This window comes from Rana temporaria, chromosome 3 (genome assembly GCF_905171775.1).
Source record: "Rana temporaria chromosome 3, aRanTem1.1, whole genome shotgun sequence".
Classification (NCBI taxonomy): domain Eukaryota; kingdom Metazoa; phylum Chordata; class Amphibia; order Anura; family Ranidae; genus Rana; species Rana temporaria.
The window spans coordinates 453,217,328-453,234,588 of record NC_053491.1 but is presented as its reverse complement, the minus strand read 5'-3'; the positions used below and the strand labels follow the sequence as shown (position 1 = coordinate 453,234,588).

General features: G+C 46.0%; 1 protein-coding gene across 3 annotated transcripts in view; it reads right to left on the bottom strand.

The window, feature by feature from the left end:
- Nucleotides 1–17,261, bottom strand: part of LOC120933444 — a 74,829-nt gene that overhangs the window by 9,977 nt on the left and 47,591 nt on the right. For all 3 annotated transcript variants that reach the window (XM_040346662.1, XM_040346664.1, XM_040346663.1), the window contains exons 3-4: nucleotides 3,584–3,722; nucleotides 94–176 (exon numbers count right to left, since the gene is read on the bottom strand). In XM_040346662.1, the coding sequence (XP_040202596.1) occupies nucleotides 94–176; nucleotides 3,584–3,722 (222 nt within the window). The remainder of the gene's footprint in view (nucleotides 1–93; nucleotides 177–3,583; nucleotides 3,723–17,261) is intronic.

Below are 17,261 nucleotides of genomic sequence, written 5' to 3'. Positions count from 1 at the left end.
CAGGTAAGTATGAGAGGTTTAATACTTTTTTTTTTTCATAAATGGACCTTTAATGTCACTTTAAGATGGCTGGCATTGCGCGCTCACACTTACCATCGAGGCACGCCTTTAGTTTTGTCACCCAGGATAGATAATTTTTAGCGCAGATTGGTCCTTGTTGAGTTTTCAACGTAAATCTGGAAAACAACAATGGAATTATGAACTCAAATATTAAATTCAAACCTAATAAATTAGAAAAAGGAAAATGAAGCTCCTTGTAAAGTGTATCTAAAACCCCCCCAAAAAATAAAATGTAATATATTGCAGTTTACTTAGATGTACTGGCCGCATAAAACTTTTTCCAGGGTATCAGTACCACCCTTCCTGTCCTAGAGTGTCACCCACTGTATTGTCTCTATGGAGGAGCAGCGGTGTCACCCTAGGGGCCGTTCCCTTGATTTAGACTACAAACACCATCCCCTCTCTTTATTTCCATTAAAAAACTAGGGGGGGGGGGGGATTTGTAGTTTATAGAAGATAGATCGGGAGGAAGATAAAGCGGTTTGAGATTTCAGGTCAGCTCGCAGGAAGTGACCAGGGCACTGCATTTCTGGCAGGATCAACATATTTTCTGTACTTGTGTAGCACTGGTAAAATTGGATCCCCCACCCTGCACAGTAGAGCTGCACGATTCTGGGAAATATGAGAATCACAAAGTTTTGGGCTTAGAATAAAGATCACGATTCTCTCACGATTATACAAAAAAATTGGACTGACTTTACTGTTTAGTTTTTTTTTTTTATTCAAATTTTTTTTCCCATAAAAATTCATTTGAAAGACCGCTGCGTAAATATGGTGTGACATAAAATATTGCAAAAACCGCCATTTTATTCTCTAGGGTCTCTCTCATATATATATATATATATATATATATATATATATATATATATATATATAGGCCCGGATTCACATACATAGGCGCATATTTATGCCGCCGTAGCGTATCTAATATACGATACGCCGACGCAGAGAGGCAAGCACAGAATTCACAAAGCACTTGCCTCCCAAATTGCGCTGGGTTTCCTCGGCGTGAGCCGGCGTAGGTGGAAGTGGGCGTGAGCCATGCTAATGAGGCGTGACCCCATGCAAATGATGGGCCGAGTGCCAGACAGATACGAATAATGAACGGCGCATGCGCCGTCCCGTGGACGCATTCCAGTGCGCATGCTCAGAATCACGTCGAAACAACTGCCTAAGATACGTTGAATCACTGTCTACGGCGTGAACGTAACCTAAGTAACCTACGCCCGTACAACGTAACCGACGTAAAATACGACGGCTTGTGTTCCCTGGTCCATACCTTTGCATGGGTTGCGCCTCATATATGGGGAATAACTTTACGCCGGACATACGACTTACGCAAACCGCGTATATTATACGCCGGGCGCAAGTACGTTCGTGAATCGCCGTATTTCCCTCATTTGCAGATTTTCATTCAAAAATCAATGGGAGCGCCAGCATAAATATGCGCCCAAGATACGCCGGCGTAGGCAAGTTACGTTGGTCGGATGAAGCCTATTTTTAGGAGTATCTTGGTTTCTGGATCGGCGCATTGATACGACACGCATATTTATACTTACGTCGGCGTATCTAGAGATACGTCGGCGTAAGTTGCTTTGTGAATCCGGAACAAAATGTTTGGGGGTTCCAAGTAATTTTCTAGCAAAAAATAATGATTTTTAACTTGAAACCAACAAGTGTCAGAAAAAGGTTTATAGCTAGATTCATAAAGAGTTAGGCCGGCGTATCAGTAGATACGTCGACCTAACTCAGAGTCTGCGCCGTCCTAAGTTTAAGTGTATTCTCAAACAGAGATACACTTAAACCTATCTAAGATACGACGGCTTGCGCCGTCGTATCTTAGGGTGCAATATTTAGGCTGGTCGCTAGGTGGCGCTTCCATTGAGTTTGGCGTAGAATATGTAAATGACTAGATACGCCTATTCACGAACGTACGTGCACCCGTTGCAGTAAAGATACGCCGCTTCCGTAAGAGATAGGCCGCCTAAAGATAAACATGCCCCCTAGGTGGCGTAGCCAATGTTAAGTATGGCCGTCGTTCCCGCGTCAAAATTTGAAAATTTTACATCGTTTGCGTAAGTCGTCCGTGAATAGAGCTGGACGTAATTTACGTCCACGTCGAAACCAATACGTCCTTGCGGCGTACTTTGCCGCAATGCACACTGGGATATGTACACGGACGGCGCATGCGCCGTTCCTAAAAAACGTCAATCACGTCGGGTCACAGTTAATCTACATAAAACACGCCCCCACATCCTCATTTGAATTCGGCGCGCTTACGCCGGCCTATTCACGATACGCCGCCGTAACTTAGCAGGCAAGTACTTTGTGAATACAGTACTTGCCTAGCTAACTTACGGCAGCGTAGTGTAAATACGATACGCTACGCCGCCGCAAAGATGCGGCGGTCTATTTGAATCCAGCTAGGAGTCTTTAAACTTCCCTCATTTACGGACCAAGGTTCATTCCTTTGATCTAAAGAACAAAACGTTACAATGTTTATAGTTAGCTCAGCTGAGGAATGTTGAGATACTTGGCAGACTGCCTATTTTTTTATTTGTTTTTCGACAGCTGTCGGCTTCAGCAGAGAATTCTCTGCATAGAACGAATTGGGAAAATGCTTTGTTAAGATCGCGAGGGGGGGGGGGGAATTGCGATAATGATTATTAATGATTAATTGTGCAGCTCTACTGCAAAGTTAGGCAGACCAAATTTTCACAGGCACTCAGAGTCAGAAAACAGTCCAGTGCTTTGTGTTTGTGTTATGGGATGCCCTCTCAACTTCAGAAAACTCTTAGGGCTCTTTCACACGGCGGCCTGTTCAGGTCCGCCTGCCAGTTTTTTAGGCGGACCTGAACGGGCGCTCTGTGCTCCTCTATGGAGTCGCGGATGTCAGCGGTGACATGCCCGCTGACATCCGACCCGCTCCGATCCGCCAAAGTGTGACGGAGGAAAAACCTACTTTTCCATCCGTCTATCGGATCGGGTGAACACGGACATACGGTCCGTGTTCACCCGATCCCCCCATAGGGGAGAGCGGAGAAAAGACAGGGCGGTCCCTGCAAAGTGTGTGGAGACCGCCCTGTTATCCGCCGGCTCAGCGGGGATATACAGAGCGATCCCCGCTGAGCAAGCGGAGGTTCACGGGGCGGATCATTACTGATCCGCCCCGTGTGAAAGGGGCCTTAAGAGACAACTCTTCCCATACACAGCTATATACACTCATTACTGCCTCCAGCACACTGGCTTGCAGAACTTCAGACTCAGATGGGACACTTTTAGTGAATCAGATCAAAGCAACAGCCCTTTAAAGGCAGGGACCCCGGACCCCTTGGTTGTGTAGCAAAGTCCAGCGTCCAGCTTACATCCCTTTGGCTACCGATCCCAATCATGTGTATCATTGTAACAGATGGCAAACAGCCTTTCAATCTTCCTATCTGCTTAGTTAATGTGGCACATGCCACTTGTGCCAGTTTCTTGCGCCATTTCCAGCTTTGTTGATCCCCACCCCCCTGGTCTTTACCTTATATTGTCTGTATGTGGACATTTGGCATATTTTGTCACTTTGTTGATCAATTCGTTTAACTTCGTAGGATCTTCATTAGCCTCAATCTTTCCGCAATCTTTGCAAATTCTACCTTGCGCACCAAACTGGGAGACACCTGAGGAGAGATCAGAGAAGTTTCATGAATGGCTCGTCTATGGATGGGTCACTGGTTCTTTTCATGAGCCTGAATGATACCTAAACCAAGATGGCTCCATCCTTCTGGAGAGAAATACACAAGAAGGCAAAAAGGAAAAAAAAAAAATTTCATTTCATTTTAGGACTCCTTCTCACCATGTCCATTGAGCTGCCTTTATCTTCATTGGTCAATGGAAGCTCAGCACAAGGGCACATAGAAAACAAGGCCCAGATTCACAACGGAGATACGACGGCGTATCTCCAGATACGCCGTCGTATCTCTGCGTTGCGCCGTCGTATCTATGCGACTGATTCTTAGAATCAGTTACGCATAGATATCCATTAGATCCAACAGGCGTTTCTTACGCCGTCAGATCTAAACTGCATATTTTTTTGCCCGCTAGGTGGCGCTTCGGTCGAATTCCGCGTCGAGTATGCAAATTAGCTAGATACGCGAATTCCCGAATATACGCACGGCCGATGCAGTCAAGTTATGACGTTTACATTATGCTTTTCCCGGCGTAAAGTTGCCCCTGGGTCTATGAGGCGCAGCCAATGTTAAGTATGGCCGTCGTTCCCGCGTCGAAATTTGAAAAAGTTACGCCGTTTGCGTAAGTCGTCCGTGAATGGGGCTGGACAGCATTTACGTTCATGTCGAAACCAATGACGTCCTTGCAACGTCATTTGGAGCAATGCACACTGGGATATTTTACGGACGGCGCATGCGCAGTTCGTTCGGCGCGGGGACGTGCTTAATTTAAATGATACACGCCCCCTACCCGCCGAATTTGAATTCCGCCGGGTGATTTACGCTACGCCGCCGCAACTTACGGAGCAAGTGCTTTGAGAATACAGCACTTGCCCGTGTAAGTTGCGGAGGCGTAACGTAAATCAGATACGTTACGCCCGCACAAAATTGCGCGGCTGTATGTGAATCTGCCCCCAAGTGTTCTCTGTGTGCACTGTTCAGTCATACAGGTATGTAAGTCTGCATTCTTCCCCAAAGCACAGCAACACATTACAATGCACAGAAACGCGTTGAATGCAGGTGTAAAGGAGACCCTAAAGTGAAACTCTGGGAAAAGACCCAAACACATGCTTGACATAAATAGATTTTTACTGTTTTATCTGCCAAAGGTTTTGCAATTTCATATAGAACCAGTTTTGTGATATACCCGAGAAGGTGCCTACACCGCACTGCAAAGAAGTCACATCACCTTCCTGAGCTCCTCCCTCAAGAGCAACCCTTATATCCCGGAGGAACCCTTCAAATAATTTTCAGTTCAGTGAAACCTGATAAAATTAAGTGTAGCGTCAGTTTGCATCATACAACCTGCCAGTATTCGGTCACCCAGATCCCTGATGGTTCGTCCAAGCCCTATTGGATCACCTGCCTCCAGGCTCACCTCAGACCGACTCCCCACCGAACAGCACAACTTGCTTGGGACCTTCATGATCAGAGATGGGGAACCCAGTAAGTCACTGGGGCCCCATTGCAGCTTTGGTTGCTCTGAGCAATGAGGGCCCAGAGTCAGGAACTCTGCGTAGCACGTGCGCCCCGGCCTGGTAGGCCAAACCCCCGGGGCCCGTGATGTGCGCACACCCTAAAGGTGGGTGCCGCACCTGGAACCAGGAACCAGTGAAGAACCCCGAGCAACGGCTTCGGCCACAGAAATACCCCTCCCCAGCATGCCCCGCGAGGGAAACGCTCCTCTAATTGGCTGCTGGGAAAAAGCGGCTCTGCCTGAACCCCTCTGGCGCCACCTGCCATCCGAAGATGGAACTACATCTCCGGAGCACAGAATGACCCACAGGACAGTTCAGGGTTGGCGACAGCCAAAATTTAAACAAATCAACACAGATGAAAGCCAATAACTCTCTCATCCTACTAAATTTAACATAGAACCTGTACTGAGAAGTACACAGGCGCTACATAAGTAGTCAGGTTACTAGGCAGAATGCCCCTTACATTGGTGATCAGTGGCAAGAATGCCCCTTACATTGGTGATCAGTGGCAAGAATGCCCCTTACATTGGTGGTAAGTGGCTAGAATAACCCACTTACATTGGTGACCAGTGGGAAGAATACCCTCTTACATTGGTGGTCAGTGGGAAGAATACACTCTTACATTGGTGGTCAGTGGCAAGAATGCACCTTACATTGGTGGTCAGTGGCAAGAATGCCCCTTACATTGGTGGTCAGTGGCAAGAATGACCCTTAAATTGGTGGTGAGTGGGAAGAATGGCCCTCTTACATTGGTGGTTTGTAGCTAGAATAACCCCCTTACATTGGTGGTCAGTGAGTTGAATAACCCCCTTACATTGGTGGTCAGTGGGTTGAATAACCCCCTTACATTGGTGGTCAGTGGGTTGAATAACCCCCTTACATTGGTGGTCAGTGAGTTGAATAACCCCCTTATATTGGTGGTCAGTGAGTTGAATAACCCCCTTATATTGGTGGTCAGTGGGAAGAATGCCCCTTACAATGGTGGTACATTGGTGGTCAGTGAGAGGAATACCCCCCTTACAGCAGTGGTCAGAATGCCACCCTTATGGTGGCCAAACACGTAACAATCTGATCAATCAATTCTTCACAGGATTGGATAATATGATTGAAAATATGAATAAACGAAAAGATAAATGTGTTATCAATCAATTTAGAGCAAAACCCATCCATTTCATCAAAATTCTTCCGATGGGTCTGGATGGAAAATCCAGGTTGAAGAAAAGTAGATACATCATCGATATTAAGAGCTGTGAAGGAATAACATATAATACACCCTATAAATCACAATATAAGATGTCAATAAAAAAAATCCTCCAGGAAACGAGACATAATCACTCAGTGTAGTGAATCAACATCATAGTTATCAGTCCAAATAAATAGTCCAAACAAATGTCTTCTTGTTTCCCAACAGTGTTCCTCTCGGTGCTTGAGATACCGCCACCAAAAATCGGCACTCACCAAACTGCCATGAAGTAAATAATCAACACTATACATGTATCCTCCGCCAGAGCCGGAGAACTGCCCGCTGCACAAGCTTATCTCCCAACTTGAGCAAGTAGACAGTCAGGTATGCCCACCGCTAGCCCCGCCACTGATGCGTTTCGTCAGCATGGACTCTTTCAGAGGAGAAAAAATCCATGCTGATGGAAAGCATTCTTTTACGCTTGCCGACCACCCTATAACAGATTTACTGCTACAGGGCAGCCGTTCTGTGTAGAATCACGTATATATATATATACTTGATTCTTCACTCTCTGGTTAGGAGGGGACTCGTGCGCCGACGGAGTGCCGCTTCTGTTGTGATCAATCACAGCAGAAGCCGATCAGCGGGTGCCAGCCATCGGATGTCTGCTGGCAACCGCTGATCGGAGGAGTCAGGCTGAACAGAGCTCTGCCTATATAAACAATGCAGAGCTCCTCCTGTCAGAGGGAATGTGCTGGATTTTGTTTCCCTATAAATTCCAGCATTTCATTTATGCACGCCATTATATGTAGGTAGAATTTCCGAGCGCTGCACTGTCACTTTTTATAAAAGCAGCACACAGTTTACACAAAAACACTGGTTAGGCAGACAGTTAACCCTTTGATCACCCTAGATGTTTAACCCCTTCCCAGCCAGTGTCATTGGTAAAGTACCAGTGTATATTTTTAGCACTGATCTCTGTGTCACTGCTTCCCACAAAGTGCCAGATTGTCGGCCACAATATCTCAGTCCTGCTATAAGTTGCTGATCGCCGCCATTACTAGTATAAAATAATAAATAATTCAAAATTCCATATATATATATATATATATATAAAAGAGAGCTCTATTTGTGGGGAAAAAAGGACCTAAATGTAATTTATGTACAGCATTGCATGACCTTGCAATTGTTCTGTTAAAGTAACGCAGTGCCATATAGCAAAAAATGGCCTCGTTGGGGGGGGGGGGTCTATATCTTCCAGAGGTCAAGTTTAAAGGTTGGGGAGTTATTGCAGCAGCTGTATAATATTTAGTTCCATATTTTGTTTGGTGATATCGTGATATAGAGCACTGTTGCTTTAGCATGGAGTTTATGTTTACATCAATATGATTGTTAGAGTAGAACTATAGGCAAAACATTTTTGCTCATTTTGGATAGAGCAAGGAAGGGTTATAACCCCTGTAATGTTTATTTTTGCCATCTGTGTCCCATTGGAAAGATTTACCTTCACTTCCTGTCCCATAGTCAAACAGGAAGTGAGAGGAAATCCCTACATATTAACTGGTTGCCGACCAGCCGCCGTCGTTTTACTATAACACCAAGTTCACTGTATGGACCCCTTTTATATTTGTACATGTTGATTATATGCCCCCTTGATCTCCTCTTCTCAAGAAAGAATAAATTCAGTTCTTCTAATCTTTCCTCATAGCTGAGCTCCTCCATGCCCTTTTTAGATTGGTTGCCCTTCTCTGCACTTTCTCCGGTTCCCAGATATCCTTTTTGAGAACTGGGATTTTCTTTTACTTTCACTTTCACTTTCAATGATAATAGTAAACAGGACAATTCGAGAGGGTAAATCTCCCAAATGGGGGCACAGACAGCAATACCATCTGACAGATGTTCTAATCCTTCTCCCCTCTATCCAAAAGTTTTGCCTTTAGCTATACTTTTAGGTGTATGGCACATCAAACCATCTTTCTGCTCTCCTGATCATATATTTCTCCTGGGCAGTAATCCACTTGACAATACAAATGTATATGAAATTGTAACGGAATGACCCGTGACAAACAGAGACTTTGGAAGGATGAGGGGTACTCCTGTGCCAGCGTCACTAATAACTCTTGTGTCTAGGGTCACCCTGTGTCCCTTTTGGGCATAGGGTGACTGAGAAATATTAATTAGAAATTACATGAGATGGGACATTACTGATAGTTCATATTGCAGGATCTTGAGATATTGCAAGTTGTTGGTTAATGTTGACCCAACCGGTCAATAGTGACTCATTCCTCTGTGTAGACTGTTGACATGCTAATTGAATCTGCTTCTGAAAGTCCTCTCATTGTGTGATGCTGCTTTGTGTGAATTCTATTGATATAAGATGTGGAATGGAACTTGTCAAGCTGTATGCAGAGACAGAACGTCTGTCTAAGGCCCCGTACACACGGGAGGATTTATCCGCGGATACGGTCCAGCGGACCGTTTCCACGGATAAATCCTCTAGAGGATTTGAGCGGATTTTGATGCGATGGAGTGTACTCACCATCGAATCGAAATCCGCGCCGAAATCCTCTGGCGATGACGTGTCGCACCGTCGCCGCGATGATGACGCGGCGACGTGCGTGACGCAGTCATATAAGGAATTCCACGCATGCGTCGAATCATTACGACGCATGCGGGGGATCCCTTTGGACGGATTGATCCAGTGAGTCTGTACAGACCAGCGGATCAATCCGTTGGGATGGATTCCAGCGGATAGATTTGAAGACATGTCTTCAAATATTTATCTGCTGGAAATCCATCGCATGGGAGAAAAATCCGCGGAAACAGATCCGCTGGATTGTACACACCATAGAATCTATCAGCTGAAACCCATTCGCTGGGATTTTTCAGCGGATGGATTCTATCGTGTGTATGGGGCCTCAGATGTGGAATGTGACTTCTCAGGTGTCGTAATTAGGTCATGTTAAAAATGTCAGCCCGGCGCCAAAATGTCTGGACACTGATTAGTAATTAGCCCATCTGAAGGCATATTGAAGCCCCAGTGTGTGATGAGGGGGGTGGAGAGTCTCTTTGTTCCTTTCATGCTTGAACTGTATAAAACCCTGAGAGCGTACCATTAAAGATGTCTTTCATTTGAAACCAGAACCCAGAGCTGTGTGTCTCGGTTATTCTGGCAAAGGGGATGGATCGGGTCCTGTTGGTTGGAGTGTCAGATAAGCTGTCGTGGTTGATGGAAGGGAAATCGTAAACGGTGGTGACCGTTACAGAAATCATTCAGTGTATGGTCACCATTACAAACAGCTATTAAAAGATCAGCGGTAACATGCCCTTGGCTCTGCCAAGTGGCATTGACCCAGTGCTGTGGAGGCCCCATTAGATGGAAAGTCGATCAGCCACAACTCAAGGAACCCAAAGAAGAAAGTTGAGAATAGCTGATCTAAAGGAAGGAGCTCAGGTGGGTGATGTGACTTCTATGAAATAAACAACTCGAGTGGAGGATATTGGCGTGTAGCGCATGTATCTTTTTGGGATATATTGCCTGTGCCTGGTGAGTTAAGACCTGTACAGAGCCACTATTGAGACCGTAACTGTAACTTATCGGATTGTGCCAGTTTTATGGTAAACACTTGTAACGGTCACCACCGTTTACGACCTTCCATCCCATCCAACAGCTTATCGACACTCCAACCGTCCAACAGACATCCCATTTCCCCAGAATCAAGACGAGACACGCAGCTCTGTACTTGTTCCAAATGTAATGACAACTTTAATGGTTTCTTTCAGTCTTATATACAGTACAAGGCATTAAAGGAACAATCAACTCCCCACCCACACATCACACCGTGGGGGGCTTCAATCACATTCTTTGAGCTAATTACTAAACATTCTAGACATGTCGGCGCCGGGCTATAATTATCATGATCTAATCACTGCACCTTCTTTCATTAACAGCATAACAAACAAAACACCATCACACACAATAATCTCTTCTTAATCCATATCCCTAGACAGACGTTCTGTCTTCGCATACAGCTTGACCAAAAGGTATTCACACCTCTGAGCATCAATAGGCTTAAAGCAGTGTTATCACACAATGAAAGGTCTACCAGGAGCCTGACTCAATTAGCATGTCACTAGTCAGGGCTAATCATGGAAATTACTATTGACTGGTTGGGTCACAATTAACCAACATCTTGCAGTATCTCAAAATCCTGCAATATGAACTATCAGTGATGTCCCCTGTCCTGTAATTTAGGACATAATTTCTCAGTCACCCTATGGCCCTATCGGACATAAGGTGACCCTAGACATAAGACTCTTTGGTGACGCCGGTACAGGAATACCCCTTATCCTTACAAAGTCTCTGGGTGTCCCGGGTCATTCCGTTACAACACTCATTTTCTACACTGCATGGCCAATCCAATGACGTGATTATGCAATTCGGCTTCCCATGTCAACCCTTAATTTGCTTATTGAATCATCATTATCAACTCCGCCAGAGCAGGGAGGTGACCCAGAAAGCTGTAAAGCAGGAAGTAGTGGAGTCATTAGAGGTGTAAAACAACAATGGCTGGCCAAAAAAACATTTTCCTCCAAGACAATTTATGAGGCGAGTCGACTACACGTGCATGGCAAATTAGGTCAACACCTTATCTGGGATTATTTCCAGTCATGTGCTTTTTCCTATAATAGCATTGCCAAAAAGTCCCATTTTACTGGTCAGGGCGGTAAAATCTGCATAATGTGGTGTCTTTAATGACTACGTGATGAAGTACATATCTATAAGTGTTGTTTATATCTTTAAGGAGTCAACAGTTTGTGTGTGAAACTGTCCCGGAGATAACAAAGGTTTGTCACCGCTCCCAGTATAGAGTCCAAGAGGTGGAATGTGGAGAATTTTAGCTTTCACACACACAAGAAATATTTACCCTCAAGGGGATTTCCAGGAGAGATTAAGATCAAACCGCTGATAACTGCCACTTTCTTCACACTTTAAAGTGGAACCCCAGACAAAACAGTTTTTGAACAAAAGCAAATAGAGCACTGGATCCAGATTATCAGCCGATCTATCAGAGTGTGATAAGGCACAGTGGATCTGGTAAGGTAGCTCTTTAAAAATTGGGGTGTCCCTCAAACAAGAGGGTTGGCGATTCACATGTACTGTTACAACATTCACACGATCTCTACTGGGTCTTCCAGGATTTCCCAGATTCCTATAACCCTGCTGGGTCTTCCAGGATTCCCCAGATACATATGACCCTTCTGGGTCTTCCGGGATTTCCCAGATTCCGATGACCCTGCTGGGTCTTCCAGGATTTCACAGATTCCTATGACCCTGCTGGGTCTTCCAGTATTTCCCAGATTCCCATGACCCAATGAATCCCTACTGGGTCTTCCAGGATTTCCCAGATTCCCATGACCCAATGAATCACTACTGAATCTTCCAGGATTTCCCAGATTCCTATGACCCAATGAATCCCTACTGGGTCTTCCAGGATTTCCCAGATTCCTATGACCCTGCTGGGTCTTCCAGGATTCCCCAGATTCCTATGACCCTGCTGGGTCTTCCAGGATTTCCCAGATTCCTATGACCCTGCTGGGTATTCCAGGATTTCACAGATTCCTATGACCCTGCTGGGTCTTCCAGTATTTCCCAGATTCCAATGACCCAATGAATCCCTACTGGGTCTTCCAGGATTTCCAAGATTCCTATGACTCAATAAATTCCTACTGGGTCTTCCAGGATTTCCCAGATTCCCATGGCCCAATGAATCCCTACTGGGTCTTCCAGGATTTCCCAGATTCCTATGACCCAATGGATTCCCTGCTAGGTCTTCCAGGATTTCCCAGATTCCTATGACCCAATGGATTCCCTGCTAGGTCTTCCAGGATTTCCCAGATTCCTATGACCCACAGGATCCCTGCTGGGTCTTCCAGGATTACCCAGATTCCTATGACCCAATGGATCCCTGCTGGGTCCTCCAGGATTTCCCAGATTCCTATGACCCGCAGGATCCTTGCTAGGTTTTCCAGTATTTCCCATATTCTTATGACCCACACTACCCACAGGATGACTGCTGGGTTTTCCAGGATTTCCCAGAATCCTATGACCTACAATACTTACAGGATCTCTTCCAGGATTTCCAAGATTCATATGACCTACAATGCTCACAGGATGTATGCTAGCAGCTAGCTTATCCAGGATTTCACAGATTTCTTTTGACCCACAGTACTCATAGGATCCCTGCTGGGTCTTCCAGGATTTCCTGGATTCCTATGTCCTCCAGTACTGTCAAGATCCCTGCTGGGTCTTCTAAGAGTTCCAGTATTCAGAGGATCCCTGCTAGGTCCTCCAGGATTCCTAGTACCTCCACTACCTCCAATACCACACTGGGCATGTCTATTTGTCTATGTCTATTTAGGCACCAGCCTTTAAATTGGCTGGTGCTGTGTCTTATCAGAGCTATAACCCTTTAATATCTGTCTGTTATGTGCCTCGTTGCCTGCCTGGACCTGACTACTCTCTCACCTGCCATCGGCTTAGACCCAGTTCTTGACCCGAATGCTGTCTTGCCTACCTTGGCTTTCAGGAACTGACTACTCTTGACTGCTGCCTGACTCAACACATGTCTGGCCCTGATTACACGCTCGCCTGCTGCCTACCCTGACCCCTACCTAGACCTGACTACTCTTGCCTACCTTTTCTCCGGACAGGAAATGACTACTCTCTTGACTGTTACCTGCCTCGAGCCTTGCCTGGACCTGACTACTCCACTGCCTGCCAGGGACTCTGCCTGACCAGGCCACTCTCTTGTCTGCAGCTGTATGTACAGTCTTGTAACCATAACCTTTCTGTTCCAGCCAACCCCCATTTGGAAGGGGTGGCCATCCTAAGAGCGAGCAGCAGCCTAGTGCTGGCTTGCAGCAAAGAAAACCAGGACCAATAGGCTTCCTGGCTCATCTCCACCACCAGGAGTTCTGGTGAAGATCAACTGCCACTAAGGCCTCGTACACACGACGGGACCTGTCCAAAGAAAACGTTCCGCGGATCGTTTTCATCGGACATGTCCGCTCGGAGATTTTGGTCTGATGGTTGTACACACCATCAAACCAAAATCCGCGCGGACAGAATACGCGGTGACGTGACGACGATGTGAAGGCGACGATGACGCGGCGACGTGAGCGAACCCGGAAGTTAAATGCTTCCACGCATGCGTCGAATCACTTCGACGTCATGCGCGAGTTCTCGGGCCAGCGGACATGTCCGATCGGTCATACTGACCATCGGACATGTCCGGCGGACATGCTAAGAAATTTTTGTCCACCGGAAAACGGTCAGCTGGACAAATGTCTGCTGGAAAATGGTCCGGTCGGCCGTACAGATGACCGAACATGGCCGCGGAAATTGGTCCGCAGGCCAGTTTCAGCGGACATGTTCAGTCGTGTGTACAAGGCCTCAGACACCAGGCCTCGGGTGACCCGGGGGGCACCATAACATGTACAAAGTCCAATGAGAGCAGCAAATGAAAGGTAGCATTAAAGTCCAAAAGATTTTAATATTGCTATTTCTTAAAAAAAAAAAATAGAACCACCAATGACTTTCGGAGGTTCAAAGACGTCCCCTTTATCAGGGCTACACAAGGGCGGACTGACAACTCATGGGGCCCCTGGGCAATAGAAGATTATGGGGCCCCTGGACTTACAGATGGCCACCACGCCAGGAGGCAATGCAGAGGCGGGGCATATCAGGGACAGATGTAAAAAAAAACATTGGCCCAGATTCTCAAAGGGCTTACGACGGCGCAACGCCATGTATGTCGTCGTAAGTCCTAATCTGGGCCGTCGTATCTATGCGACTGATTCTTAGGCCCGGTACACACGAGCAAACATGTACGATGAAAGCGGTCCGTCGGACCGTTTTCACCGTACATGCCTGCCAGAGGGCTTCTGTACGATGGTTGTACTAACCATCGTACAGAAGTCCGCGCGTAAACACTACGCGGGACGTGTCCGCGTCGTCGCCACGACGATAACGCGGCGATGACGCGGCAACGTGGGCAGGCCTGCCATTTAAAGGCTTCCACGCATGCGTCGAAGTCATTCGACGCATGCGAGGGACGGCGGGCGCTCGGACATGTACGGTAGGTCTGTACTGACGACCGTACATGTCCGAGCGGGCAGGATTCCAGCGAACGGTTTTAAAACACGTCCAGGAATATTTGTCCGCTGGGAAAAGGCCCGGCGGGCAAATGTTTGCTGGAATTCAGCCCGCTCGCGCCTACACACGACCGAACATGTCTGCTGAAACTGGCCCGCGGACCAGTTTCAGCATACATGTTTGGTCGTGTGTACAGGGCCTTAGAATCAGTTACGCATAGATATCCATTAGATCCGACAGGCGTAAGGCTCTTACGCTGTCAGATCTTAAATGCATTTTTTTTTTTTTCCGCTAGGTGTCGCCTCCGTCGTTTTCCCCGTCGAGTATGCAAATTAGCTAGATACGCGAATTCCCGAACGTACGCGCGGTCGACGCAGTGAAGTTACGACGTTTACGTTAGGTTTGCGCGGCGTAAAGTTGCCCCTGCTATATGAGCGGCAACCAATGTTAAGTATGGCCGTCGTTCCCGCGTCGGAATTTTAAAATTTACGTAGTTTGCGTAAGTCGTCCGTGAATGGGGCTGGACGCCATTTACATTCACGTCGAAACCAATGACGTCATTTGGAGCAATGCACCCTGGGATATTTTCCGGACGGCGGGAACACGCTTAATTTAAATGCTCCACGCCCCCTACCCGTCATATTTGAATTAGGCGGGCTTGCTCCGGGTGATTTACGCTACGCCGCCGCAACTTTACAGGCAAGTTCTTTGTGAATAAAGCACTTGCCTGTAAAACTTGCGGCGGCATAACGTAACGTAAATCAGATACGTTACGCCCGCGTTTTACGGCAATCTACGAGAATATGGGCCATAGATTTTTACATACTGTCCCTGGTTTTGCTGAGCCTGGCAACCCTGATGGGGGCCCCCTAGTGGCATGGGGCCCTCGGGCAGTGCCCGAGTGACTCAATGGTCAGTCCGCCCCTGGGGCTACATAACCGATATAAAAACATATGAATTCCTATATTGACTCAATACCAATACAGGAAATCATATGTCTGTATATCTGATCTAACCCTGGCTCACTCTATAAAATACGTTTTTATTTGACGTTCCACTGAAACTGTGGTGGGCACACGCAATCTGTTTTACTCACTGTGCCATATCATCACAAGTCATTTCAAGTATGGATTTGAAGTGATTATCTGTTTGTCAGATGCTACACTCATGCTGAAATAAAACCAGCTACAGGGCAAGCCACCTAGGTCATCAATTGTTTTCAGATTGTTAGACTTGCGCTGTGAGCGTAAGCAACATCACTGTACAACCAGCTGCCTGTGTGCATACGGATTAACTGCAATCTATAAAAAATAAAAAAAAGGTTTCTTGGAGTAATAATAGCCATAGGTTCTAATCCTTCTCTGTTATACTAATAAAAGAGCCCCCACGCCCCTTCTTTCAAGAAATGATCATTTCCTGTCCTAGTGACACAACAGGAAGTGGGGGGAAATTTCCCCAGGGGAGTCACACTGCAATAAAAGCCTGACAGAGCCTTTAGCACTTTCCCACCACATCCAAAAGTCATATAAAAAGCTCTGTATGTAGTCCTAAATACACTATATTGTCAAAAATATTGGGACGCCCATGAGCTTTAATGGCATCCCAGTCTTGGTCTGTAGTGTTCAATATTGAGTTGGCCCACCCTTTGCAGCTATAACAGCTTCAACTCTTCCGGGAAGGCCGTCCACAAGGTTTAGGAGTGTGTCTATGGGAATATTTGACCATTCTTCCAGAAGTGCATTTGTGAGGTCAGGCACTGACTCACAGTCTCCACTCTAATGCCGCGTACACACCATCACTTTATGTGATGAAAAAAAACGACATTTTCTGTGAAGTAAAAAATGACGTTTTTGAAACTTCAATTTTCAAAGACGAAGTTGCCTACACACCATCGTTTTTCTCACAATGATCTTGCAAAGTGAGGTTACGTTCACCACGTTTTTCCATTGAAGCTTGCTTCATAAGTAGCTTCTGGGCATGCGCGGGTGAAAAAACTTCATTTTAAACAACGTTTACTACACCCGGTCAATTTATGTGAAGTAAAAGTTGACGTTTTGAAAAACGACACATAAAATTGAAGCATGCTTCAATTTTTTTTGGTCGTTTTTTACAAGACATAAAACGACGTTTTCCCCCACACACGGTCAATTAAAGTGACGTTTTTAAAAACGTCATTTATTTTCATCACATAAAGTGATGGTGTGTACGCGGCATAATTCATCCCAAAGATGTTCTATCGGGTTGAGGTCAGGACTCTGTCTCAGTCAAGTTCCTCCACCCCAAACTCGTTCATTCATGTCTTTATGGACGTTGCTTGGTGCCCTGGTGAGCAGTCACGTTGGAACAGGAAGGGGCCATCCCATAGCTGTTCACACAAAGTTGGGAGCATGAAATTGTCCAGAATGTCTTGGTATTCTGACGTCTTTATGCCGCGTACACGCGATCTTTTTTCGGCATGAAAAAAAACAAAGTTTTTCAGCATGTCCAAAAGAAGTTTTTCCAACGTCATCATTAAAAACGCCGTTGCTCACACACCATCATTTTTAAAAAATTATGAACAAAGCGCGGTGACGTATATTTGAAAATGAAGTTTCAAAAACGTTGTTTTATTTCATGATTCAAAACGTCTTTTTTTTTATCACAAAAAATGACCGTCTGTACGCGGCATAAAG